At 43.0% G+C, this 27,126-nt stretch overlaps 1 protein-coding gene across 1 annotated transcript in view; it reads right to left on the reverse strand.

The window, feature by feature from the left end:
* The window catches only part of DCC (DCC netrin 1 receptor), a 608,612-nt gene that overhangs the window by 76,447 nt on the left and 505,039 nt on the right, over positions 1-27,126 (reverse strand). The window contains exons 13-16 of the mRNA XM_075077076.1: positions 26,012-26,153; positions 23,277-23,387; positions 18,041-18,235; positions 2,037-2,132 (exon numbers count right to left, since the gene is read on the reverse strand). Coding sequence (XP_074933177.1) covers positions 2,037-2,132; positions 18,041-18,235; positions 23,277-23,387; positions 26,012-26,153 — 544 coding nt within the window. The remainder of the gene's footprint in view (positions 1-2,036; positions 2,133-18,040; positions 18,236-23,276; positions 23,388-26,011; positions 26,154-27,126) is intronic.

Below are 27,126 nucleotides of genomic sequence, written 5' to 3' on the forward strand. Positions count from 1 at the left end.
AAACTTACGATGGAAGTTGATGTGACTGGAGCTGAGTTGATATTTTACTGCTCTTCCTTTTTTATTTCCCACACTAAAAACTGAAGTCCTGCAGTAGAGGAGATTATGAAGAGAGGCTGGGTTTAGCAAAATAAATGTTCAGACTTAATCAAGATAATTCAGTTTCTGAAACTGAAGAGGGAAATATCTATAATCCACTGGTGGCTGAAAATAGGTCCCTAAATACCGCCTCCATTTGCCACCGAAGTTTCATTTGCTATTATTTATGCGTGGACATCTGTCATTGGGAAATTGCAATCTCTCGACAGAAAACAGCATCTTGCTCTCTTCAGAGCTGTTTCGCGAATATTGCGTGTTATGTAACTTTAGTTCGCCCACCGTATCCACACAAGGAGACTCCAAAATATGTCTATGTGCTAAACGGACACGCAAAGACACAGTTTTTGGGGTTTTTTTTTTGGTGCTCAGGGTGCGTCGGCTCGGCCGCTGCTTGGGGTGCACAGTTCCCATGCTTTCTTGCTTTGAAAAAAAACCTTTTTTCAGACGTTCCTCCATGAACGACCCAGGACACCAGCTCCTTTCAGAGCCTGCATCCCGTGGGTGGGAGGTGGTGGGAAGCGCGGGGTAGGGACGTCTCGCAGCAATGAGAGAGAAGCACCGAGGTGGACGGCTCGAGGTGATCATTGGGTCAAGTTCACCAACACAGAGCCCAAGCCTGAATTACCTTTTCCACTCGAGGTGATCATTGGGTCAAGTTCACCAAAACAGAGCCCAAGCCTGAATTACCTTTTCCACACCTGGATATCGTTTCGTTTAAGAGAGGCTGTGTACAGACAGAAAATCAAATTCCACACGCCAGCCGGGTGATTTTTAAATGGAATCGACAGGGAATAAAATACTTAACAATAAAAGTATATATGGATCCTGAGACGAACTCATTTTATAAGACACAAACTCAGCAAAAATGACCTCTGTAGACTCCAGACAAGAAGAAAGATTAATAATTTTGAGACAGAAGTTCCCTGATGCTTATTATATCTAATGTAGCTTGTTACAGTTGCCCTTGGTTGTGTAATTAATCTCTTTTTTTTTCCTTTCTCCTTCTGACTTTCCAAGATTTCTCATGGGAATACTTCACAAAACCATACAGATAAAAGCTGTTTTTCCTTGTAGAGCCACAGAAGTGCCATTTGGTCGATCCATTCCTCGTGGTCCACCCAAGCCAGCGCCAGTGATTGGGTTTGCTCTCAGTGACACAGCTCTGAACCCCATGGGTGAAACACGAGGAACGAACTTCACCAAATGATGGTGTCGCTCCAGAGGAAAAACATGTTCTTCTTTAGTCTTGGTTCTTTTCTTTTAATGCCTCGTCAGTCCCACCCTCACACCAGGATCACAGACAAACCATGAGGCAATCCAGAAGACAGTGCTACACGAGAATAATTCCGATTTTATAACTTTATAACAATGCATTTGTGAAAAAGAGCTGCCTAAAAGCACCCTGTTCCATTACCGCTGGTGACCGCTTCTGCCAGCCTTATCCTGCCACGAAAAATCTTATCAGTATATTCCTTCACCCTTTGCAACCCCTCTACATGCTTCTGTAAACGTGCATGATGACAGTGTGGGTTTAAGTAATTCATTTTAATTTAAACTGCTTTTAAATTGAAGAAAAAAAAAAAATTCATCTGGGCTTAATTCAGCAAAGTTATTCACCACTAATCTGCCCTGATCTTTAAATATTTAAATTGTTTGGGAGTCATGCTTCTCCCAAGCCAACCCGCACCAAAGAGCAAGCACTCGTAAGCATCCCATTAAAACTACTCAGCCAGTTTCTGGAAAGGGTAAATAATTCATTCTATCTGTGTAGTTACAATAAAGTGGAAAATGAAGCTGATTTATTCTAGCAGGGACCTGGAGGTTGCAGAGCTCTTTTCTTCCACTGCCTTGACCAAGATGTTTCGCCTAATATGCACCTTCGGAAGGCGAATGTTCACCGATGAGGAGCAGATCATGAACCGGCATTTGCAACTCACCTGTCATCGACCTGGTGGTCGCGCTTTCGTACAGAGGCACCCCTTCGCCTGCGTTGTTAAAGGCCTTTAAGGAAATCACGTAATGGGAACTTGGCTCTGCAGGAGAAAACAAATAAGGCAAAACAAAGCACACACTGTTAAAGTCAGGCCTGGGATGCAAAACAGATGCGCGCTTTCCTGAAAAACAAGGAAAAAGAATAAAATCGAGGAAATGCGGGTGCAAAGTAAGTGATGAGCACAACTGCTGCCCATCCCTTCCGTTTCCCTTCCAAAGGCTTTATTTATCGCCACCTCCCGCTGCTATCTTCATCAACAGTGAGCTGAAGCTCTCCTTTAAATCGCCTGAAGCTTGGCCTGCGTAAGAAAGCTGGACCCAACTTAGCGCATCAGCCGCACTCCCGACCCATGGCTCTGAGCAGAGGAAGGCTCAGCCGTGGTGCTGCGCCAAGGCGAGGGATGCTGCGGGGTGCCGGTGCCTTCCTGCCGGCTCGAGCTGGGGGAGCCAGGCCCGTGGCGCTGAGCTCCGGCGGGCAGGGAGGCATCCAGCCCCGCTCGTCCTCACGAGGACACGCTGCTGTCCCCGGGATGATGTGGGAAGGGATGGTTGAGGGTCACCAGCGATGCGTTGCCTTGGGATCCTCAACCCGTGGCAGGGAACCGCAGGCATCCGGCTCTCTGGCGCTGCTGGGGTGGGACTCGTGCTCCTGGACCCACAACGGTTCATGCACCCTGGGAACTACTTTCTGGATGCTGAGCAAAAAGCCTCCCTCTCTAATTTCTCGATGTCAGAATTCCGTCGGTAACAGCCATTCGACCACTTTTTAGCTCCCTGAGAACTCCTCACGCTATGCTGGAAATACGAAGGATGTGGCAGAAAACAAATAACACACGGGAATTAACTTTGGGGTGTACAGACGTGCTCCGCTGGTCTGCGCGTCCTAATTTACCTTGGGGCTACTATAAATTCATCCCTAAATGAAGACAAAGTGAAAGGAGCATGTCAGTTCCACGTTGGTTTTTTCCGCTAGTGTTTTCTGAGAAAAACAAGGCAATCCATTTTCCTGAGTTTTTCCATGTGAATTGTTTCATCCTCCCCTTTATTTTTTTTTTTTTTTTCAGTTGTTAATTCTATTTGTACAGAAGAAAATTGCAGCTGAATACGTTGGGCGCTCCCACACCTGCCAAAGATGGGAACTGCCTCCTCAAAGTTCTTTACTGAAAAATAACAAATGGGTGTATGTGAGGAGGCATCTATTAACGTGACATTGCAAAAGACCTGCTGCAGAATTACATATTTCATCTACATTAACACCAAAACTAACTCAGCATGATTAATGCTATTACAGTGAATCTGAAATGAGTAAATAATCTTTAAGTACTTATTGCGTATTGTTACTTACATCCTTTCCGCCCACGTATTTCGTACTTAATTTTACGTCCAGAGGAAACGGTGACATATTTGTTTAATATTCAGGTGACTTCTGTGCTTCTATCGCACAAGAGCTAAACTTTAAATGAGTGACTGGTGCAATAATAACTCCCTGCGCTAAGTATTGTGCAGTTATTAATTCAGTTGGTACTCACCGTAATATCATCAGTCATAAAGAAATTATTTTGTATTCACAGAGCTGTAGTATATATTTTCATATGATTTTCACTCCATATTAGCATACTACTTTTAATTTCTAATTTAACTAAGTGTTGTAACTCTCCAGATTCCACACGAAGATTAATTTATCGAGACACAAGGTCATTATTTAGCAAAGAGTTTAACAACGGCACGTTCAGTAGTTTCTGCAGAAGAAAAAGAGATTCATGCGCACAGTCGAGACCGACTCCAGCTCTTCCTTCTACCCGTGTCCCAGCTGTTGTGCCTGTTCAGGACTTTGGAAAGATGCCTGGCAGAGTGATGCAAGGGGTTCATAAAGACCAGGCAATAGGGTAGACTTTGGGAAACGCAGGGAAGAATACCAAAAACCTGAAGTTTTAGGTCTTTGAGGTGTACCAGGAATTTGCTATTACTATATTCTATTAAGATATATATGAAGACATAGATGAAGATATTATTATCTTCATTGATTATGGCCAGAGCACAGATGTCTGGACTTCCCTTGCTTTAATTTTAACTAACACGGCATTAGTCAGACAAGAATGTCACCCTGAAGACTGGCATTTCAACTGTGAAAGATTACTTGAGAAACCTGATTCTAGAAATGACTGTCAACCCCGCCCCCCAAACCCCATATACCCGTCACGTCTAATCAAAATACATTGTGAGTTCCCAATAACGAATAAGGAAAATGAGTGATTTACTATTAATTTGATAATGAAAAATACACTCCTAGAAATTGATAAATTAGGTGGAACAATGTGGTAAGTTCATGGAAAATTTAAAAATGGAGACTATATAGCACATACTTCATTACGACTGCCCATATAGCACAATATATAGTCCATCAAATTTTATAAATTGAACAGACTGACTTATGATTTATGTTTATCACTAGGTTACATTTGAAGAAAAAAAAGAGCTAAGATTGGGAGGAGGATGTGATCTGCGGCTTTCTGTTAAAAACATGAAAAATTCAGGTGGTTAATTTGAGCTGCTGCTAACTGGAGCAATAAATAATTGCTTGAGTCTCCTCTTAGATAAGAGGGAAGAAGGCAATTTGCCACGGTACAGTGTTCGAACACAGTATTAGAGTTTGGTTTAGTCCAATACAATGAAAAAAAAGAAACAGCATTAGTATAATCATGTGGCAGGCAGTTGCTTTTTGAACTGCATTGTATATTAATAACACTTACGGGGTCATTCTGGTGCTCTTTTTGGTAAAATGCCACTGACTGGAAAGCTTTTTAGTGTAAACCTACTAATAAGTGCAGCAGCTAATGGAACAGAAGGGTCGTTAGTGCTCCTGGCAGAAACAACACAAATAAACAAAGAAACGGGGGCTTTAGAGATGACAGTTGCAGTGCAGTTGCCAGAATTCAGAGGTAAATTCTGAATTTTTCTCCACTTATAACAACGTCGTTGCCATTTGTATTTGCTATTCTGGAGCAGGAGAAGGACAGAATTACATGCTTTCTTTTTTTTTTCTGGCAGAAGAAATCTCTTCTTGCCTTTGAAGAAGCTGAGCGAAGAATTCAGCTTTAATTAGAGCATCAGCCAAGAATCCCCACGTCGGTGTTGGTGTGGAACATGCTCTGGAAATAAAGTTGTGTTCTGCAGTTCAACTTAAAAAAAAAAAGAAAGGACAAGAAGTTCAAACTAACCATGAACAAAATGGATTTCTTCTACTGACAGATGTTGTTACTGGAAAGAAAAGCATCAACAAATAGCAACTCATTCAAGATCACTGAATCCCAGGTTGGGAGGGACCTCAGGGATCATCTAGCCCAACCTTTCTGGGAAGAGCCCAGTCTAGACAAGACGGCCCAGCACCCTGTCCAGACGATTCTTGAAGGTGCCCAACGTGGCCGAGCCAACCCCTTCCCTGGGGAGATTATTCCAGTGGTGACTGTCCTCACTGTGAAAAATGTCCCTCTGGTGTCCCATCAGAATCTCCCCAAGAGCAACTTGTGTCCATCCCCCTTGTCCTCTCCATGGGACTCCGTGTAAAAAGGGAGTCTCCATCTTCTTTGTAGCTACTACAGTTATACGGTAGATACCGCAGTTATTTTTACAGGGAAAATTGTGATGCTGTTGTTTTCACAGGTAAAACTGTGACCTATCTACAGCTGTTACACTGGGTCTTTCGACAAATGTTGAGTTTTCATGTAAAATTTAATTTCCGCTTCAAACTATAACTATAAAATAAATGCTGGGCAACTAGACATGAACTCCAATCCAAGGAAAGCTCCTCGTGTTAAACTACTTGGAAAGAGAGCAGCGCTCTCACCTGATTTTCCAGAGCAGCTCCTTTCTCTCTCAAATAAAAATTCATTCTCAAGTCCTCTTCTCATTTCCCATTTTAACAATTACCTGACGCGAGGGACCCGCAGAGCGCTCTACAGATTGGTACCCTGGGAGAGCCGAAGAGAAGATGGGTTCTTCTGATGGTCATGAAAAGGTTGCTCATCCCATCATACCAGCTACCAGAGCTACTGTCTTGCACTTAAAAACATCCGAATTACTTCTAATGCAGTGTAGCCAACAAAATAACAATAAAGTTATACGTTCAGCAATCTTCTCCCAACACCTTTGTCAGTGCCTTTCCCAATCCTAACCACAAGTGAAGTAGCAGCTCATTGAGATCTGATCCCTTCTACCCCGCTTGAGCGTCAGCACGTACCTATGAGTACAGTATAATAACGTGCTCATCTTTTACTCAGATGGCAGCTTTCTAAGATCTTTTACTTCTCCTTTACCCATTACTAAGCTGGTTTTAACTGCAGGCTACAGGATTCTGCCCTTGGGAAGGCAGAGACGGCAGTAAGGTGTCCATCATGAGAAGCTATGGCTTCCCTATAGACAAAGTGGAAACAAAGATACCTTGTCAAAACAGGTGGGGCCTGACAATATCCTGCAGTAACGGGACAAGGCGGAATTTGCAGCAAGAGAAATTCTTATTAGTTATCAGGAAAAAATTAAATATGAGGGTTGGCAAGCACTGAGGCGGGGGTCCAGAGAGCCTTGCTGGGGCTCAGAAGTCGGCTGCAGATGACACTGGTGTGACCCAGAGCTACCTTCGAAGCTGGCCCTGCTTTGAACGAAGACTTGGGCCATATGACTCGAGAGATGCCTTCCAACCTAAGTAATTCTGTGGTAATTAATACCTGCTCACATAAACATGATGAGAGTAGGAAGCTGGCAGTTCTAAGCCAGCTGCTGACATAGGACCCTTCTGTCCTCTCTGTTGCTCTTTGCTTCACCAAAAGCATAGGCTCCTTTGCTAGCAATGAAAGCAGTGGAAACACAAATGCTAGATTTTGCTGTAAGCAGCGTAACTCCTGGAGGAAATGCCCTTTTACAAGAGGAAAGGTCTTCAAGAGAATGATATCTATGCCCTGTGTGTCCTGCCAGTGCCACTGATGCTGAAAGACCCTCTAAAGGGCAGAAAAGCGGTCATTCACAATTATCTCCAAAAGCAAGCAGAGAACAGCCTCATTTACTCCTGGTCTGGGTTTGTGAAAACATTACACCTAGTAATCAATAGCACCAGTATCTGTCCTAGACCTAGTAACGTTAGTTTATTGCCAGGAAAAGGTAATCTATCTACAGGACAAATGTCAGATTGAAGTATAAACTCTGCAGACAGGGGTTATTGAATTCTGAGAAATCAGGAGAGAAAAGAACCTCCAACATCACAGTCAGTTGTAACGTACTTCTTTTGTAACCTAGACCTGAAACGGAGCGTTGGAGGTTGTGGTTGCCCAGACTGCCAGGGCTGGGGAACGCTCCCAGGAAAATGGAAACCACCCTACAAGCCATTAAGGAGCCCAAAGCACAGTTTAAAATAAAGTCTGCAACTAGTCCAAAGCCGGTGGAGTTCCTGCTGGAGATCCTGCTGTGTGAGACAGCTCAGAGGGAATTGGAGGGGTTTCTCTGCAAATTTAGGAGGAATCTCTTCACCAGGGAGGGCGCCTGGGGCAGACCTTGGAGAAACCATTCTGCATTTAGCAGACAACTAAATAAATGTGTGTTTCGAGAGCTGCAGTGGCAGGGCTAGCCAGATACCCAGGCATAATACACTGTGCCACACGTGGTATTAGAGCATCAGCAGTGTCTTGCCTGGGCGTTGGGAAGCCTGGGCTGATTTGGCCTTCTCTGTGCAGACACTACCATCAGCCCAAAAATAAAGGTGTCTTGCCTCTGATTTTACAAATATCCACCGGGCATCTAATGGTCAGCAGATTAAACCCTATTAAAAGAAACAATAAGTTATGTATTCCGCTTCTTGGACAACATACGCTTTCCCTGGAGAGCAAATTAGAAGCAGATTTGAGCACAATCTAGGGAAATTACATCCAGATTAAAAAAAAAAAATTAAAAACCACTTTTAATCATACTAGCAAATTTAACTATAAATATTCCACTAGAATAGACTATCATGGTGAAATTCTCCAAATTAGTTTCTCCCACGTTGTCAGCCAGAGAAAAGCAGTTTTATTTTATTCCTTCCAGGCATTTTGTACATCAGCAACGGCTACATCTCAGGGGTGGATGAGGAGATAATTTCTGTGATGTTATTTCATCGAATACGTCAGGTAATTTGGGAAGGAGCCACTATCAGAAAGGCTAAAATGGGTAATAAAGAGCTCATGATCGCTTTTAATAAAATAAGAGACCTACCAGTGAGTCGTCCTTCCTCTGACACAACAGAATTAGCATGTATTTACATCTTCTTGCAATCCATAATAACAGAGGACTTTGTTCAATGAAGTTAAACTTACCAAAAGCTGTAAAGTTCAAGAAGGCGTTTTCCCAGGTTACAGAGGATGGGCCTGATAATGTCTTTGTGAATGGAAAGCCCAAAATGTAAGTTTTGGAAATCTGGCACATTTTTTCCGCGCCAAAAGGTTTCAGCCGGTGTTTAAACAAAGTCAGCTAAATAACATGTTTTTTAAGCATCAGGAGTACTAGCATCTCCTGAAAATCTATTCCTTCTGTTTAGGATCCGGAAGGGTAATGTAGATTTCTGACTGAAGCATCCAAATCTGAAACTTCTGTCCTAGGAAAATCGCCAAGTGTTGAAGCCCTCTTTGGAACAAAACATGTTTGGAGAGTGAATATAGAGAACAGTGGAAACTCGTTTCACTTGTTCACATCCGTAGTATGTCACAAACTTCTCAAGAAATGGCCAAATCACTGGTTTTTGTCTGTCTTCAGTCAGTCCCTACGGTATTAACTTCCCCCCCCGCCCATTTCCTTTAGCTTTTGCCTAGGAGCTCTTTGAAGTAGAGTCTTCCAGTATGTTTCTATATTAACTAGACAACGAAACCCCAATCTCATCTCGAACCTCTGGGCACTACTGCAGCACAAAGAGTAAACATATGTTAATAGGCAGACATGCTTAATATAGGTCCTAAAGTTAATTGAAAATTGTCCCCGAGGAGCCTAGTTCTGCCCATCTGCTTCACGGAGATGTGAGGAACGAGGGACAGAGGGGGGTCCTACACATCTACCTTTCAAACAAATACAATCTAACCTGTAATTTTTAATCCAAACTCACCGTTGAATCTGTTACAACGGTTGAGGGCATGTCCTGGCTCTTTGGATGATAAACTAGGCCTCCGGCCACCGTCCCAATATCTGGTTAGGTGGCAATACCTGGGACTTTGCTGCTGCAGCGTGAGCTCCAGCAGCATCCTTCAGCAACTAGACCTCCTTATCTTCTCACAGGCCGTGTCTTGGCAAGACATCTCTCAGTGAATCCTCCCGAGAAGTCAACATAGACCTACCCTGGAGCCATGGTGCCTTTGGGTGGGCGCGCCATGCACCGCAGGGAGGAGGTGACCCTGGGGTGGGACCGGTGAAGGTCATGGCATCAAAGCAGGTTCCTGCAGCTGGATGACAATGATGTGCCTCGCTATTCTGGGGGTGCCCGTGTATTTATAGGTACTCAGGCTGATTCTGGAGACATTTAACTACTAAAACACTAGGGAAGGTGTTTAACGGAGCAAAGAGAATTTATAATGAGAATCTGTTAAGTGCTTTTATTTTAATGCAGTTCAGGAGATGAACAGCAAATCCATATTTACAGTTGTTTTTCAGATGTCATCTCATCCTATATTACGCCTGCTTGCTGATTTCTCTTGTGAGCTCTGTCCTGGGTGCGTTATAACAAAGCGTGCAGGGCTTTTGTTTTTTTAAGGGAAGGCTGTAATTTTGAGCATGCTTAGAAATAGGTCTTGTCTCCTGCGGAGATGTGAACCTTTACAACTCCCGTGGTGCATCGCAAGCTCAGTGCACTCCGTGTCGGGAGGGATGCGAAACAACAACAAAAAATCCCTACGCGTATCCCATACATTTGTTATTGATGTTACGGATGCAGCCAAACTCAGGAAGAGTAAAGTAGCGTAGCAGAAAATGAAGTGTAAGACATATGGACAAATGAATAAAAAATGAACAGCCGTGACTCAAGACGCTTTCCGTCATCAGAGGAAGCGCCATTAATGTACCAGTAGGGTTAACCTGTGTGTGGGCAAGTTTTCTTCAGGCACTCGTACACAAAAAAATAACAATGAAATTTGCTCCATGAGGAGAGGTTGTGTTTTCTTTTGCAAAAAAGTAAGTCTTCCATCCAAGCAAATGCGCATCTGTAAGCCCGGGTCTCTTAGCTGTTTTGATCTCCTTGGCGTCCGCAGCTGAGATACCAGTAACACTCGAGCAGGCAAAGCACGATGTCACGCCCGTCCTTTTCCCTGAAAGTTAAGCCTTGCAATAAAGCTTCCATTTTTATTTTTGTTGATGAATGAATATAAAGAAAATCTTGGCTATCTGTATTATATCATAATTTGGGATTAAGAGTTACTCTTAGGCATTCTGTTCTTTACCCACGAAGAAGAGAAATACTCAGCTCTTCTGTTCCATCTGTTGTCAATAGCTCCTAAACATTTTGTCGGGGAAGCCTGCTTAGCTGTTTTTTACAGCTGGAGAATTGAGGCGTAAACAAACTAAAACGTCTTACAGAAAGTCAGCTGGAGTGAAGCGTGTGAGCCGATTCCTACCCGTAGGCACTTCGGCAAGCTAAAATTCCCTTTCACGTGAGGATGCTCTTAAAATCCACACGATATCTGATTTGGGGGTGTTATGCAAGATCTGTCCGGAATGTAAATCACACGTGGATCTAAGCGACCCTGGCTTGTGAGCGATTTCTCTGTACTCCATAAGCAAAGCAAAGTCAGGGAGAAATGAAAGAAAATTGTTGCATGAAGTATTTGCAGAAATGGCAGCACTCTTTAAATGACAGTCAGCGTTCAAAGGCAAGAAAGACAATGAACAGTCCCTGGAGTCTCAAAGTGCCTTTACTTGTTAGTGTTGTGCTTTAATGTGATCCGTGAGGGAAACAGTGAGATGTATAAAATTTAACATATTTTTGTTTGATTTTCACTGCTCCATTTTGTATTAAAAATGCAAAGGGAAGAAAACAACCCAAAACTACATTAAAAAGCTTTTTGGTTCCCTTTCATGTGTTTTGTTATAATCCACAACTGTCATCTGCAAAGATTAAAGAAAATGAAGAACCTTCTTTCTCTCCCTTTGCAATAAAACAAAATGCTTTTTTGCCTCGTCTATGCATAAGGATCAAATTTAATCTGATCCGCAGTTAAGATGAAGGTGATTTTGATGGAACCCTTTTTATTCCTACTGGTATGTTTGTTAAAATATAAATTCAGATCTAAAAGCTTTATATTCATTTCTTGTCACCTGTAATTGTTGGGTTTTTTTTTTTTTTTAAAGTTTTATTCCTTGAATAACACAGGGATCCGTAAAGTTTGACATTTGTGCCCTCCAAAACACTCGGGCATCACCTGAACAGTCACACCTGCGTCAAGGTGTGCAAAGACAAAAGCGCCCCGGCTGCCAATCTCTCGCCGTGTCCTATAGAGCCCCTTATGTCGGGCCGGATAAACCAGGGGAGACCATCCACCCCCCTCCAGCACTAGAAAATAACTTACCGGTGTGAGTTGTTAATACGTTCTTATTATTCATACAATAGCTCGAATTCTCCAAACTACTAATTAAGCAGAAATTGTTCGCATCCATTAGATTTCCTCTTCAGAGCTTAAAATTTTCAGCTGTGGGTAGCTTCAGGCTTGATGGGAGGAGAGGGAGTAACTTTGAAAAGTCTTTGCTAGATCTCGCTGCATGTTACACACTTTGCTTTCATTGCTGGGCCAGGAGGATCAAAGGTTCGAGTTAAAAAGAGGCTTGGAAATAATATTTCAAGGGGTGCACTCCAGCTTCCCAATCAACTCTTTCAAGAGCGCGCATACGAATGCCTACACGCTCAGGAGATGAATGTAGCTTTTTCTTAGGGCACAAAAAGGCAACTGTACTTAATAACTTTCTAAAATTACACCTTGTTCTTCTGGTCTCACATATGTAAGGGGGAAGGACGGGATGGAGTCTGAAGAAAAAAGTCCATGTTTCTGTAAGACTCTGGAATTCGGTAGAGTTTTCCTATCGTATTTAGCCTTTAAATGGTTTGAATATCTGTAAAATAGTTATTTTTATACATATTTTTTTAGGGAAAAACTTAGGGCGGCGGAAGTATTATTATGAATGCCAGAGGAATGCCCCATCCCTGGACACACTCAAGGCCAGGCTGGACGGGGCTCTGAGCAACCTGCTCTAGCTGAAGAAGTCCCCGCTCATGGCAGAGGGGTTGGACCAGATGGCCTCTGAAGGTCCCTTCCCACCCAAACCTTCCTGTGATTCTATGAATTCCTTTTTCTGATCAGCTTAAAACTGAGTCTCAGGTTTTCACACCTTCACCTCTCTGCTTTCTCTCACGCGGCGCAAACACCCCGTCATCCGCGGCACAATTATTCTGCTGTCCCTATTCGAATGCTTTTTTTAAAGCCTTTTTGCTGTTGGGATGTCACTAACGTAGAGCAAAGGCCAAGGCCACAGCGTGCAGCAACGGGAGGCTAATGGTCATCCTCTGCGCCTCCTGACGCCCAGCCCACCACCCTTTTCTTGTCAGCCTCCTACCTCTTTCTCTTATTCCAATAAGTTATTAAAATATTCTGGATTGACTTATCAAAATATCCCAGGATGACATAATAATGTCGTTGACATATTGGAAGACACTTGACGAATTTACCATGTTCCGGTTTTCCAATACGTCAATTAAAAATACAGTTTTATGATCTACTGAAAGTTTTATGCAAATTCTGACAGCTAGCATGGTATTTCTGATATTTTGGGGTTTATGTCTGCAGAATCGGTAAAGGGAAATCTCCTTGGCATGCATCTTCCCCTTTCCTTTAAACGTCTATTTCATGAGTAAGCTTTAATACAAAGCTCCATGGAGATAAGCCCAGTCGGTTCATTACCATGCTTAACGCCTTCTGGGTCAGATCAGTACAGAAATCATTACTTCTTATGCGCAAAAGATCAGAATTGGCATCTGTGAATCTTCCAGCATTGTTAAAACCACCATTAATCAGCCAATAACCTTGCCATTTATAAACAGAAGCAAAGAATTAAAAAATATATTAAAAAAGAAAAGAAAGAAAATGAAGTGGCTCACTAAAAGTCAGTCTCCTTGTTAGAAATATTCATTGGTGAGTCAGTCAAGCACTGATTTTGCTGTCACAGAAAAGGTTGAATGAGAGCAGGCGATGCTTGCTCCTGAAATTTATGAGACTGACATCAGATATCTTTCATATGCTGCAGAAAGAAAATACAACAAATTCTTCACTGACAAAGCTGAAGTCTCTGGATATTCTTATATTCTTCTGCACCTGTGGAGAGTGTCTCCAAGGCAATGGGACCACTCAGTCATGAGAAAATCACTCTATTTTAATTCACTCTAGAGTACAAGTGTTACCTCCATATAGTTGCATTCAGGATGATCATCGTACAGAATGAAGTTCTCAATCACTGTTATGAAGGACTGAGTACTTTTCTTCAGGTTTTTGAAGTGATTTATTCAGCAGCTGAAGTGTACTACTCAGACAAGTGCGGTAGCGGCTTGGGCGCAGGCTGATTCAGGCATTTAAAAAGTTTTGCTTGAAGGAACTAATCAATTAAGTACCTGAAAAGTGATGCAAAGCTGCCGTATGACTTGTGCATATTGGTGTCACCTTTGCATTACCGAGAGGGAAGGAATGAAAAAGCAGGTCACTCTGTGAGCGTGTAGGTCTCTACCCTTCCCCTAGGGCTGATCTGCTTAAGGACATCCTCCGTCGCTTCCAAGCCTTGTACTTTCAAGCAGAGTTTTAAAAGTATTTAAGAATACGAAGGTGCAGTGACGTGTCTAATAGGATTTCTAAAGAGACGTCGATATCTGACTCCCATCCAAAACCAGTACGTACTACACAGAAAGCATTTTTAGTTGATCATTAGCAGCAGACTGAAGGTGCAGAGACGTTTGGACTTTCATAATTCGCTCTCGAATGGCAAATCCTGACGCGTAACAACGCACACCATGGCTAAGTTACCGTTACGGACATCCACCATGGTCAACAGGGAGAAAAAAGCAGATGGTGGAGCAGTTGAATGGGCTGACCTATCCTTGCCATTGTCTTTTCCTGCTTGATGGACTAGAGAAAGAACATGGGCTGATATGGCTCAAACTCAGGTGACCCAGTCAAACATCTGAAGTTGGGTGAAATAAATAAACTCTCTGGAGTGTAGGTCAGAGAGTTTGTCATTAGTTCTGTCCTGTCGCAAAGGTTTCACTGACATACCACGACCATAAGTAAAGCTACCATCTTCTCTATGACCTGGCTGCAGAGATGGTAATCAGTCCTGAGCCTAAAGCACGCGCTACGTTTTGTTTCTGACTCTGCCTCGACTTTAGGAGACAAGGTAGCGTTGGGTTGATGGTTGGACTTGACAATCCTAAAGGTCTTTTCCAACCTTAATAATGATTCTATGATTCACTTTGTAGTAATAGGAAGCAATTTAGGATTAGATTTTAGAATTACAGAGTTTCACGTAAAAATACAAACTGCAATAAATTACCGTCTTTCCAGACCTGTGTAACAGTCGTACCCAACCACGTGCATTCCTAGGGTGTGTGTGCAGGTGGCCAGCAATGACCGGGAGGAACAAAACCTGCATAGATATCACCACGAGGAACAACATCCAACAAGCCGGAATTGCTACAGCAACCCTATCGCACATCTACGGCAGGAACCGCCAGACAAAGGGGGATTCCGAAGGCAGGAATTTCCAGGGCAACTGTCTTGCTGATTCTGGGAAGGGAATAAAGCCCATGGGCCAGCCTGGAGGCTGTTAGCTCCCGCTTTCAACACTCAGGCGCATCCCTTTTCTCAATCTCCCGACTGTAAGGTCTTTGGAAAGACATCCAGGAGGTGCTTTTGTGCAGGTCTGAACCCAGAAAGAAGAACATTGTTCCCGGGAAAAAGTTCAGTAACGCATGTATGCGCACACATATGGTGTCAGGGTGTTTCACACCCCTGTTCTACCCGCTACAGCACAAGTTTTAATAGAGGAGTACTTCACCGCCATTCCTCTCAGGCCTACAGCACCTATAGCAATAAAACAATGCCTGACGTGGACCTGGATTATTGGGTTTGGGTATCTGGGTGTGAAAACGGCGACTGTAAATGAGAATCAGGCAGGATTTCTGAATGGCAGCTGATGTCAAACAAATCTGATTGCTCTTTAATGAACATTTCTACCGCTCTAGAATGGAAATGATACATAGGCTTGCAGTGTGCTTCAAAATAGCATACAAAGGGGAAATAAAAAGCAGCACTGCAGCGAAACTCGGCAAGCTGCAGAAACTCAATTTTTCAGCTACGTACATCACAGGCTGGATTGAGGCGAAGCGGGGTGACCTCTCCGCAGTCTCTGTCTAACGAGACAAAGGGGAGCTGGGGAGCCAAGAGGAAGCAATCGCTGAAAGCCATGATGATCAAAAGGGATGAGGTCTTCGGAGGGGAGAGAAAACTAACTGAAGTTCATCATTTATTTAGGTATCAGACCTCATTGTTGCTTTTGCATATTACTTTTAAGATAGTGTATACCCCTTGTTGCAGAGCTTCAATAGGAAATTTTACAACAGGTGGGATGAGTCTGCGTAATATCTAGGAAATATTTTTTCCCCTTATTCCTGCCAGCAGCACATTTTGATTCACAACCTTATTGAAAACAGTGTTTTTATTAGGAAAAGAATTCTGTCTCATCATTTTGTGCAATTCTTTTGTAATGGTTCCTAATAAAGTAGGTGAATAATGTAGGAAGCGTTGGCAACTGTTCTAATACTTTAACGGCTTTCTCTGGGCCCGTGGTCACATCCCTCTGGGGTTCATTTTCAGTGGATAGTTAAATGACAGAATTTAATTAGCGCAATTATTCATGGAAATTGATTTTCAAAGTTGTATATGGGAATGTTCAAAGAAGTCGACTTTAAAATGCTCACGTCAGGATTTGTGACCAAAGTCCTTGTCCAAGCAGGGACCAGACACATGCAGCTTATCTGGACAGTGACGGTTAAGCCACACTGCTCACATTTTGAATATTTGCAATCAAACCATAAAAATCTACACTGAAAAGATACTTTCCATTGGAATCATTAATAACTTTCATGAAATCTCAGTCTGTTGGAGGATGTTCAGCAAAAAAGACTAACCCTGATTAGAGTGACTGAATTATTTGTGACTATTTGATGCGCTCAGAACAGTTCCTTGACATTTTCTAGATGTCCAAGTGCTACTTCTCTAATTAAAGTATATTAGTGAATCATCCTCCCTGACTTGCTGGACCTTCTATGTACTTCGGCCTGTCGGCACAGCGAAGAATAGAGGAGAAGCTTTTTAATCCACAGAAACATTTCCAATAGCTGAAGCAGACCATCAGCTTCCCACAAGTACCACGCTATTAGATATTTTTTGTATCTGCTAGTGGTTCCTAGAATACCTTCCACCTGATGGTAGTGGCTGTCAGAGGTCCCATGAGCAAATATATTTACTGGTCATTTAAGACATGAAGGAAGACAAACACTAAAGCTTCACAAAACCCAAGACATTCCTCCGGTTGTCAATTGAGGCACCTTTAGGGAGAGCTGATCATTTGGAGCCCCATAAAATTGCGCTGCGAGGCATCTCCTCCTTCGCTTTTGCCAAAGCACGTCGGCTTAGATAGCTCTGTCCATATAATTTTCTTTTCTAGTACTTCTGGGTCAACAGTGGTGAACGTTGTGGTTTCAGTAAAACTGAAAACTCATTAAAGACATGAAACAACTTCAAATAGGCTTGGGAGAATGTAAATCCCTTTGGAATTATTTGCATTTATTCCTGACCATTAGTTATTAGACGCACACATTCATTAGTAATAGCTCTTATCTTTATATTCCACAAAATTTCCTCCATACTCCAGTCAGACATCTCTCCATTTTGCATAGGAACATCACGCTTGCACAAAACGTTACCAAATCTGCCTTTTTCTGTAGAAACCACTGAACATTTGGGAGTGTTTCTGCATGGCTCTTTTTGCAAATAACCATATCATGAAATATACATCTGGATAGAGAGAAGCTGTTTGATGAAGTAGCAGTAAAACCAGTTTATTCTAGTCCCCCGGTTTCCCCAAGGAAACAGCAAGAAGGTTGGACGACGCAGTTTCATGGTGCTATAAAATACCAATTCCAAAGCAAAGAGTCCCCAGATAGCAGCGAGTTTCGGCTCTATAGAATTGAGATAACTAGCCGAGCTGTGCACCCCTCATGTACCGAGTTAACGAATCTTCCTGTAACATCTGATCATTCCCAGATTACTAAGCAGAAAACTTACCATTTTTACCTGGAATAAAGGTGCTGAAGAAGAAATGACAAGCAAATCGTTAAACTTTTTGACTTCCTTTAAACTTCGAACTGTTTTCCCAGCGCTAAGAGAACGGTCCATCACCACTGGAAGGATCCAGGTCCCTGCGTACCATGCCCAGAATTTCGATGAACTGTCACAGAGGCTGTGCCATGAATAATGAATAACCACCTCTCTCTCGGCACCATTTTGACAGACATAAAATAGGAGTTTTGTGATTGCCATTAAATTCAAACACGGGGGGCCAGCCCGCGGAATAACGTCTTTAGGTCCAGCTCTCTGTACAAGTGGGAGTCGGTGTTAGGAGCACACGACTTAATAAGATCTACTGAACAAAATGAACATTTGATCAAAGAAAATTGACAGGTTTGAGAGTACCCAGAGTTCTGAAGGTAAGACCAAATATAAAATGGAATGCAGCCTAAGAAAGCAACATTTAAACGAAGCACCGGTGATAGCCCGAAAATAAACCTACAAAAATAGGGTCATCTCAGAGGAACATTTTTCATGAAATTAAATGAATGAAAACAGTTACTTACCCAAATTTTCAATGGAATAATAACGCTGTTTACTGTCCACCCGCACAGTCTCAGCATAGGGGCTGCCGACGCCGTAGCCGATGATGTACCCGCGGACGACAATGTTTGGGTTCAGCGGCGGAGTCCAACTCATGACGATACTTGTGGTCAAGGGCCTGACATGAAGAGAGCTTGGCTGGTCAGGAACCTGAGATTCTGGGATTTAAAAAAAATATATAAATCAATATTCTATTCATTCAGTTCTACTGTTCATAAGGTTTGAGTTTAGAGTAAAATATCTGTTGAAAAAAAAAAACCCCAACGAGGTGCCCCCGAGTTACATGCAGAGCTTACATGCAATTTCATTTCTGAGCTACATCCTTCCCTTCCAAGAGCACCAACATGCCTCATCCTATTTTAAACAGAGTATCTCCTAGTGCTTTCCAGCTGTAGCATAATGCTACAAGAGACATTTAAACCGCTGCAGGAAAACGAACGGTGACCTGCAAGAGAATTTCCGGTTGGACGACTTTTGTCTTCTTTGGTCTATTTGCAAGTTCGGCAGGATCCTGACAGCTGATTGTCTTTTTGCTCACAGATTATTTAACAAAAATGTTTTTCTTTTGCTAGCAACATACTAGTATATTCTGGCAATAATCTGTCTTGCATGAAAACAAGAAGTGAATTTTGACTCTTGGACATGCATGTCTTGCTTTGAAGCTGCTACATCAACGGTTCATGAATGGAATAAGAGAGTAAGATATTTGATGTACAGGTATTCCCAGGTAAAATTCATTATTTTAAGTAGTAATTAATCACTTGAAGTCTATTTGCCTTCTACAAGCCTAATTTTAGGTTAGATGAGTAGATGCCTTTTGTTTGAGTTTACCCGATAACTACCATATCACAAGTCTCTCCAGAGGAGCCGCACAGTAGCTTGTCTTTTTGAGAGCAGAAAGAGACAAGTTACTATTTCTCCCCAATAAAAAGGCTTGCAATATAATAGATGAAAGCTTATACGGAAGGCAACAAGGACAGGGTAGAAAAAACCAGTAATAAAAAATGATGTAAACTCCAACAAAAGACACTTCACAGTTGTGAAGCATTCCCACTGTAAACCTTGGAAAAGGTAGTATAAAGAAGAATTAACCCTTTTCAATAAGCAGCGCCAGACATGCGCCCTTGGTCTTTTATGTGCTTCCAGATGAATTCTTGTGAACGCATTGGAGTCCTCTGAAAACCTGCTGCACCTTCGGAGAAGCCTGATCGGTACATTACCAGTCTGAAACACCCAGCAACTTTAGAAGTCCTTTGCATTCAACTCCTTAAAATTGCAAAGCATGGGTCTTGTTTAAAGGTTGAAGGAAATTCACTGAAAAGTAGCGACTCACACAAAGAAACAGATTGCACCAGCGGTGCCACGGTAAGTCACGTTAAGGTGCCATTTCCCCCACTCCCCTCCCAAACTTTGTTTTAATGCAGATGCCAAAGTTACTTGAGCAGCTATTCCCGAACAGCACTGTTTGAAAAAACAAGCAACAGAAGCAGTTCTTACAAGCCCCAAAGACAAAATAACAATTTAATGCCTTGAAATGAGAAGGTGGATCACGTAGCAATACCGCAATTCCTCGCGCTTCCTAGAAGGAGCAATTCTCAGGCAGCAAAAGAGATCAGAGCATTCAAAGAACCGATTGCCTTCAAACGATAATTTCTACATCTGACACAACACAGGGATTTCAATTCAGTACAGATACCTCTCGGCAGCCGTTGCGGTGAAAACTACTTTATTCAAACATTTCCTATTCTTTATTTCAAACAATTCTAAGCTATAATTCATGCGTTTCAGACTGAAATCATGACTTCTTGTTTCAGAAAGCAAAAGGCAGTTTAACTTGTACTCTTCTATGAATCCAGTCTCTAAAATGAAGCTGGGAGGGAATCAACATTTTTTAACTTCTTTTCAAATATTAAAGTTTCATAAACACGGCTATTTTTTTAAGAGGCACTTTTTTGCTTCAGCTTTCTGTATAAAACAATTTTAATTACATTTTAATTAGCTTCACTTTCCAACACGTTCCGGAAAAAAAATCATTCTTCTTATTCTGAAACAGCCCTAAATATTAGAATTGATGTCATGTATTTCCCAAGCCAAAGTACGAAGTTAAAAGTCAGATTTTTCCCCTCAAACAAAATACTTTTTGGTTCTTTTTACAGCGAAGCACGTTTTCCACGGTAAGGATTCCTGCCAAACATTACACACAGCGAAACATCTAAATCCACCAGTTCTTCTGGGAACTGGCCCATCCAGCCTTTGGACGGCTCTGCTGATCTTCAGCGTCCCAGCACTCAGATATCCAAGAGTAAATCTTTTATTGAAACATGCATGTCATATTCCTGCTTTCTTTGTCAGGCTCTTTCCTTGCAGTTCTGGATGAACACGCTTACGCTTGCGTCTCCTGGCCTTGACCACGGGGCCGGAACTACGGAGAAGCAACCCTGAGATCCTGTTCTGCTACGTGAAGTGCCAAAAGACTTCTTCATCCTAAGTCCCAGATGAGCCAAATTTAGAGCCCCCCCCCCCTTATCTGCACCAAGAGTTTATCACTTGCTCTCATGGAGGGAAATCTTTGAGTACTTGTAAGCAAATGCTGTGCTCAGACGCGCGAGCTGCGGACGTCGGCCAGCCCCACAGACCAGCACCCGGCACGTAGGAGGAGAGTTCCTCAGTGCATCTGCCCTTGACACCAGATTTCTGAACGCTGCATTTCTTACTCCCCTCCCTGACGGACAGTTAGGTTCCCAGGAAATGGAAGCTGAAGTTCCGTGTCACTGCCTGGTGTGACACCTCCTCCTGGGGTGCCAGGTCTACCCACACGTGCCTCCGAGTCCTTTGCCGCGTTTCTACGTGACGGTTCGAGCACCCACATCTTCCACCCAGGGAATACTGCGCTTCGCGCTGCTTAAAGGTCCCTAATTCCACTGGTGAACTTGAAAAATGCTTTACATTTGGGTCACTGCAGCAATTTTTTAGACATTCGAAGATGTGTGTTGTTTTCACTCATCCCATTTTGTTCACGTTATTCCCCCATCGCTTTTCAGTATAAATTACAATATGAGAGCAGTCTAGCTTGTCATGCTCTTAAAGCACTAATTTAGAGCTGAAGCTAAACTATATCACTATCTAATATGTATAACAGCTTCCATCTGTTCAATGCAGTAATCAGAAACCAAGCATCCTAAGCCCATTTTCCTGGAGGATACCTTTGCAAAGTTGATCAGAGGTTCTCTTGTATCCTTGCTCAAGCTGTTAAAACCAAACCCTTTGGGGAAAGCACTGCTTTCAATTTCTATTTTATTTTTTCTTTTCCTTTTTAAAGCGCAAAATTTCAGGCTAAAAATAAATATTTAAAGCCTTCCCAGCTGTCAGTAAAGGCACGCGAGCTTTCTAGGGAACCTTGAAGAAGCAGCTATGTTTGGATTTCTAATCACTTTAACAAAACACACTAATTAAAATGAATATCCACTGGGAGTTGACGCCGTTCTCCAGGATACTGTTCGTCTTCATGTTGCTGATGCCAACCAGGCTTCCAGTGCGAGCAAGAGAGACTGCGCTCGCCGCAGCAGCGGAGAGGGGACTGCAGTTAGCAGCCTGTGCTCCAGTCTTCCCCGGGTTAGCTGACCTGTGCAGGACTCTGCATCACTACAGTAATAAGTAGATTTTTCCCCAGGGTTTATCAGAGCTTTTGCATCTAGGATGCAACACGGTGCATTCCCAGCTTCAGGCCGCTGCGGCTTCACGAGGATCATCCATCGCTACTGCAAATGCAAATGCGTGTAAATACAATACATGGACAAAAATGGCTTTGCTTGAATTTATTTGCACACACCTACTTCCAGCGTGAGCCCCCCGTGATTACTCGATTAACGTCTTCGCACGCCCGCGTGTATTTGGGCACGAAACCTTCAAAGGAACGCCGCGCGTACTAAACGCCGATCAAAACGCGTGCGTTCAAACGCGCGACTTCCTTTCTGCCTGCTGCGGCGCCTTCAGAACACGGCTTTTGCTCTCGCCGGTGAAAAGTCAGCTGTTTGCACCTTAACAACATCATTTCTCAAACCGCTGCCCAGCCAAAGCGTAATCAGTAAGGCATCGTCGTGCACCGCGGCACGTTGTGATCCGTTGGTGTAGTTATGAGGTGTCCAGAAGCATCGTGTCTTCTTTAAAGCCTCGGTGAGAAACGGCAGGTACCGGGTACTCCCATTTCGCGTGCCATGCACGGCAGTCACTCCTGCTCCGCTGGAAAATTGTGTTTGGACATAGGGAAGGCAGAAACACTTCAATTTGCAAGGGTTGGTTTTGAGATCACAGGGAAATCCGGGCAGTCAAAAGAAAGGCAACATCAAGTACTGTGGTGCATTTAAACTGATTATTTATTTAGTCTTTGATCCAGTTTGCCTTTGATCCTTGTTAGGTGACTTATTTTGTTTTAAAAATCATAGCAATTTTCATCAGTTTCCTTTTATTTTCTATTCATCTCCTTTCTACTACACGTTTGCTTCTCACGGATTGTCTATAGCTTGGCCATGACTTCCATCTGTCAGATTCTTTGTTCCATTTGATTTGCACTGTTTAATTTTTTTAGGTAGACTTTTTCATTACTCTCCTTTTATTCCTTTACTACTTCAAATATTCCAGACATTTTATCTAACCCTTTCATTTCGGTGTTTTTCTTCCCTATTGTGTCAGCATCCGCACTGATTTACACAGCCCACGGTTTGTGGGTACCTGCAGCCTGTCATCTTTCACTAATTATTCAGCTTCGTTGCCAACCTGCATTTCTAACATCTGCAAAAAAAAAAAAAAAAGGCTTGGAAACAGGATTTGACCTATTTGAATATTTGCTTGGTGAATTCTTAGGATCGTTGGCATTGTTTTCGTTGTTTCTTCGATTGATTACCCTCCTTATTTATGAAGTTAGAGTCACTTCACCGTATCATTGCAAATGGCCGTGATGCTCAGGAGCTCAATTCTGGCACAGATTTATTTTAATAAAGGCTTTGGATTCCTTGGTCCTGGTGACAACAGAGAAACACAACCGGAGGCAAATGGGATCCGGGAGTGTAAGAAAACAACCGTTGGTGGGTGTTTAGACCCCGGGCACCCTAACCATGGCCTGGGCGGCCACTGCAGTGACACCCCTCGGCTACACGCTAGAAGGTTTTCGGAGACAACAGCTTTTAAGAGAGATGTATTTACCATCGAGATCGTTCTCGGGTGTTTCTGCTGTGTACCAGTCCGAGGGGGGCCCTGTCCCGTTCACTGTCATGGCAGCCACCTGGAAACTGTACTGGCTTCCTTTCTCAAGTCCTGTTTCAAAATAAACAAATAAAGGGGAAATAAAAATCATACAGAAAGAAGAAAATGAAAAAAAAACCAAATTAATGACGATATCGGAGTTAGCAATAGACTTTGCGTAAAATGAAACCTCTAGTCATAGTTCATTGGATTTGCCATGTGTAAGGAAATATATAGAAATGCATATATGTAGAAAATATATGCATATATATAGAAATATAGATAGAAAATATATACGCATATATAGAGAAAATATACATGCAAATACACAGAAACGCGTTCCCCCAGAGCACCGCAGCCCCACGCAGCATCTCTCTGCCTGCTCTGCAGTCTGCCCTATACGGCACACGTACGTGGGGACGCCGTATGGGCAGCACCCTCCGAGCGGGTGCCCGGGCACGGGGGTAGCGGAACGGCTCGGGGGGTGGTGGTGGGGAGGGCGTTATTCACGTGGGAAGAGAGATTTCTGACCGAAAGAAAAGATTTCTGACCGAAAGAAAAGACTTCTAAACTTGTATGAGGGCTGCACCGGCCCAGGACTAGCTTGGGTCGTAATTCCCATCGGTTGCGCTCCTACATACAAAATTAATGGAAGTCCAAAGAGTAGAGAAATGACAAACTGTTTTACGTAACTACGGCACTGATTGCTCACTTAAGAAAACCAGCTCACCGCTTTTAACATGTGGGGAACTGCAGGCACTCTCTCCGTATGCATAAAATTTGCAGGCTAGGAACTAGGTTAGCAGCTGAAGGGCGTTTTGCTTGCCAGCGCTCCTGATTAACCTCAGAGCACGCAGTTCAGGCAAGAAAAATATAAAGTCTTACCAGTTTTCTGAAATAAGTATGACTTCAGAAATAGACTTTTTCCTCTGTGGCTAAAGCCGTCGGAAAACAATTACTGCAGCGCTCCCGAACGTGCCACAAGACTTCCAAGTCCCTGAGGTGGGGATGTAGGTTTATCTTTTTGCTCGGTCTATATTGACCACAAAGCTCAGGAAAACCCTGTTTCATTTAATTGCACGCATTCTCCGGAAAAAAGAGCGCTCGTAATTAAAAAGAGCACTTTAACATTGAGCTGACACGGAAGCCTATTCTAAAATTGATAGTGGCTATTTAAATCTTGCATTGTAACTCTAAACTCCTCTGCTATTGCAGATGTTCTTATTATCCCATAAAACACCTGCCAACCAAACAGGCTTGCAGCAAAGACGTAGAGTGTCTACATGTTAATATTTAAAACGCCCATTTGGAAGAGCCACATAGCTCGGTCTCCGGCACTCACAATATACGCACGCAGACAGTAATAACGAGATCTGGACATTTTTCTTAATTGCTTTCTAAGATACGCCTTTCCAAGCTTGGTGAATCAAAGCACTTCACTTCGGGCTACACGGCGGTGAGCTGCGGTGGGGCTGGCAGGAGGGCTGGGGGCTGCCCGCGGCCCCCCAGCCCCCCAGGGCTGCCGCAGCTCTTCAAGCCCGGAATAATTCACGTGAAAGAGAGTTTCCTCAGGACGCTGGGATCTACCACAATAGAGATGAATCTGCTCCACTTCCGCAGGGGTGGGATCTGCAGGGATGGTGGCAGTGGAGCTACGGAGGTACGTGCCGTTACTCTGGGACTTTGCATCGCTAGGTTTTCTTCTCTAAGCCGCCAGAGCAGCAGCAACTCCAACATCGGAGCAGCTTTTGTCATTATTTCTACTTTATCTGCCAGAAAATAGATCCTTTCCAACCTGTCGAACATGCTCTCTCCCCCCAGAGGGCAGTTGTTTTGCAGCTATCAGTTACGTAGCCCTCGCAAGACGTCCCATAGGGGCTTTGGTCAAGACCCTACGTTAGATGACCAAGTTGAGATTTCAGTATTTAAGGTCTTCCTCATAAAACTGTTCTGCTTTTGTTTTTATTTGATTTTGAAATAAAATATTGCTTTCCCTTCCAAACCAGAAAATGATCGGGTTTATTCTGAAATACGCAATTCGGAATTACTGCCGATCCTCACGGCACATCCTACGTGCGAAAGTAAACACAAGGCAGGTCACGTGAAGTGAACTCAGGGTTACGCTGAATTCAGGGGCAAACCTCTGACAACGTTTAATTTTCTCCCTTGAGGCTTTGCTGCTTTCTCGGTTATGTCTTGGGCATAATGCGAGAAGCCAGGTGAAATTCCTTTTCGCCTACCAGAATTCACTGTTACCCTAACGATACTCATCTGGGTACTTTCATTCACTCCGATTTTGGTTTTGCTGTGACCTGCTGCTGCAGTTTTTAATTCTGTGAGGAGATATTTTCCATTGAAAATCTTGGAAAAGAAACTAGAGAAATCGATATTTTTGCACCCATGAGAGAACAGGAGATGTTGACCGAGTGCTCTAAAAAACCAGAGGCTTAAGATATCGGACACAAGAAATTCAGCTTCAAATTCATTAATGATAAAATGCAGGAGACAAACATATGATAAAAGCATTAAGGAAAATATTGGTTTAAAAATACCAGCATAAAGACTGTCTTTGTACAACACAATAAATGCTACCTGCCAGCAAAGAAATCGATGTTCCCTTGAAGTGAAAGTATATTTTATTCCCAAAGCATTTAATTCATCAAAACCTTGCAAGGCTCTACCATGTGAACACTGACCTGTGAACAAGTACCAGAGGTTGTTTGGCTCCAGTGTTTCAATCTCACCCCTGCGGGTAGTCTTTCTATGTCGGATTTTATAGCCCGTAATAAATCCATTTTGAGTACCTGGCGGTGGAGGCAACCAGCTAACTTTGATGCTCTGTAAAAGAAGAGATATTATTGTTGATTTTTTTTTTTTTTTTGCAAAGAAATGACAGAAATAAAGCACATAAAATGAACAAAAAAAAACCAAAGGAAAAGAAAAAGGCTATGTTTTGCTAATAACAGGTGTTCAACTAAGTTATTATTTTGAGGAGAAAATCAAATAAAATCTAAAAAGATTCAAACTGGCATAAAGAAAACTATACATTGTCTACCAGCGGATGGCTATATAGCCAAGGGATTTAGCCAGTATATTTTCTCCCTTTTCAGGAACTTTTCATTTCAACAGGCCATTAGAATACCTACAGTACTAGAAATATCAGCTCTGGGGTTGAGTCGACACCGCATCTCAGTTTGCTTTTCAGCCCAAAGTGCCAAAGTCACAGCTTTTTGACTGGATGCAAATACCAACTGGAGCAGTTCTAACAATTTTGTGCCATTTTAGTTCCACTGACACTCACGGAGACATTACTGCACCCTCATCATATCAGTGTAAAGAAAGACAAACCTCTTGGGAATAGATATATTGCCAATCCCAAAACATAAGAGTATTTTTGCTGAGCCAGTCGCCAGAGTCAGCAGCAACGCCGTTAACCAAGACCAATCACTTATTTTTTCTAAATATTGCTTGTCTAGCCTAGATTGTATGAGGGATCTTAGAATCATAGAATCATTAAGGTTGGAAATGTCCTCTAGGACCAAGTCCACCCCCCAACCCAACACCCCCAGGCCTCCTAAACCATGGCCCCAAGGGCCACGGCTGCACGTCCTTTGAACCCCCCCAGGGACGGTGACTCCCCCACCTCTCTGGGCAGCCTGTGCCAGGGCCTGACCCCTCTGGCAGGGAAGACATTTCCCCTCATCTCCAACCTAAACCTCCCCTGGCGCAGCTTGAGGCCGGTTCCTCTCGCCCTGTCCCTGGTGACTTGGGAGCAGAGACCAACCCCCCCCTCACTCCAGCCCCTCTCAGG

Source organism: Phalacrocorax aristotelis, chromosome W (genome assembly GCF_949628215.1).
Source record: "Phalacrocorax aristotelis chromosome W, bGulAri2.1, whole genome shotgun sequence".
NCBI classification, from domain to species: Eukaryota; Metazoa; Chordata; class Aves; order Suliformes; family Phalacrocoracidae; genus Phalacrocorax; species Phalacrocorax aristotelis.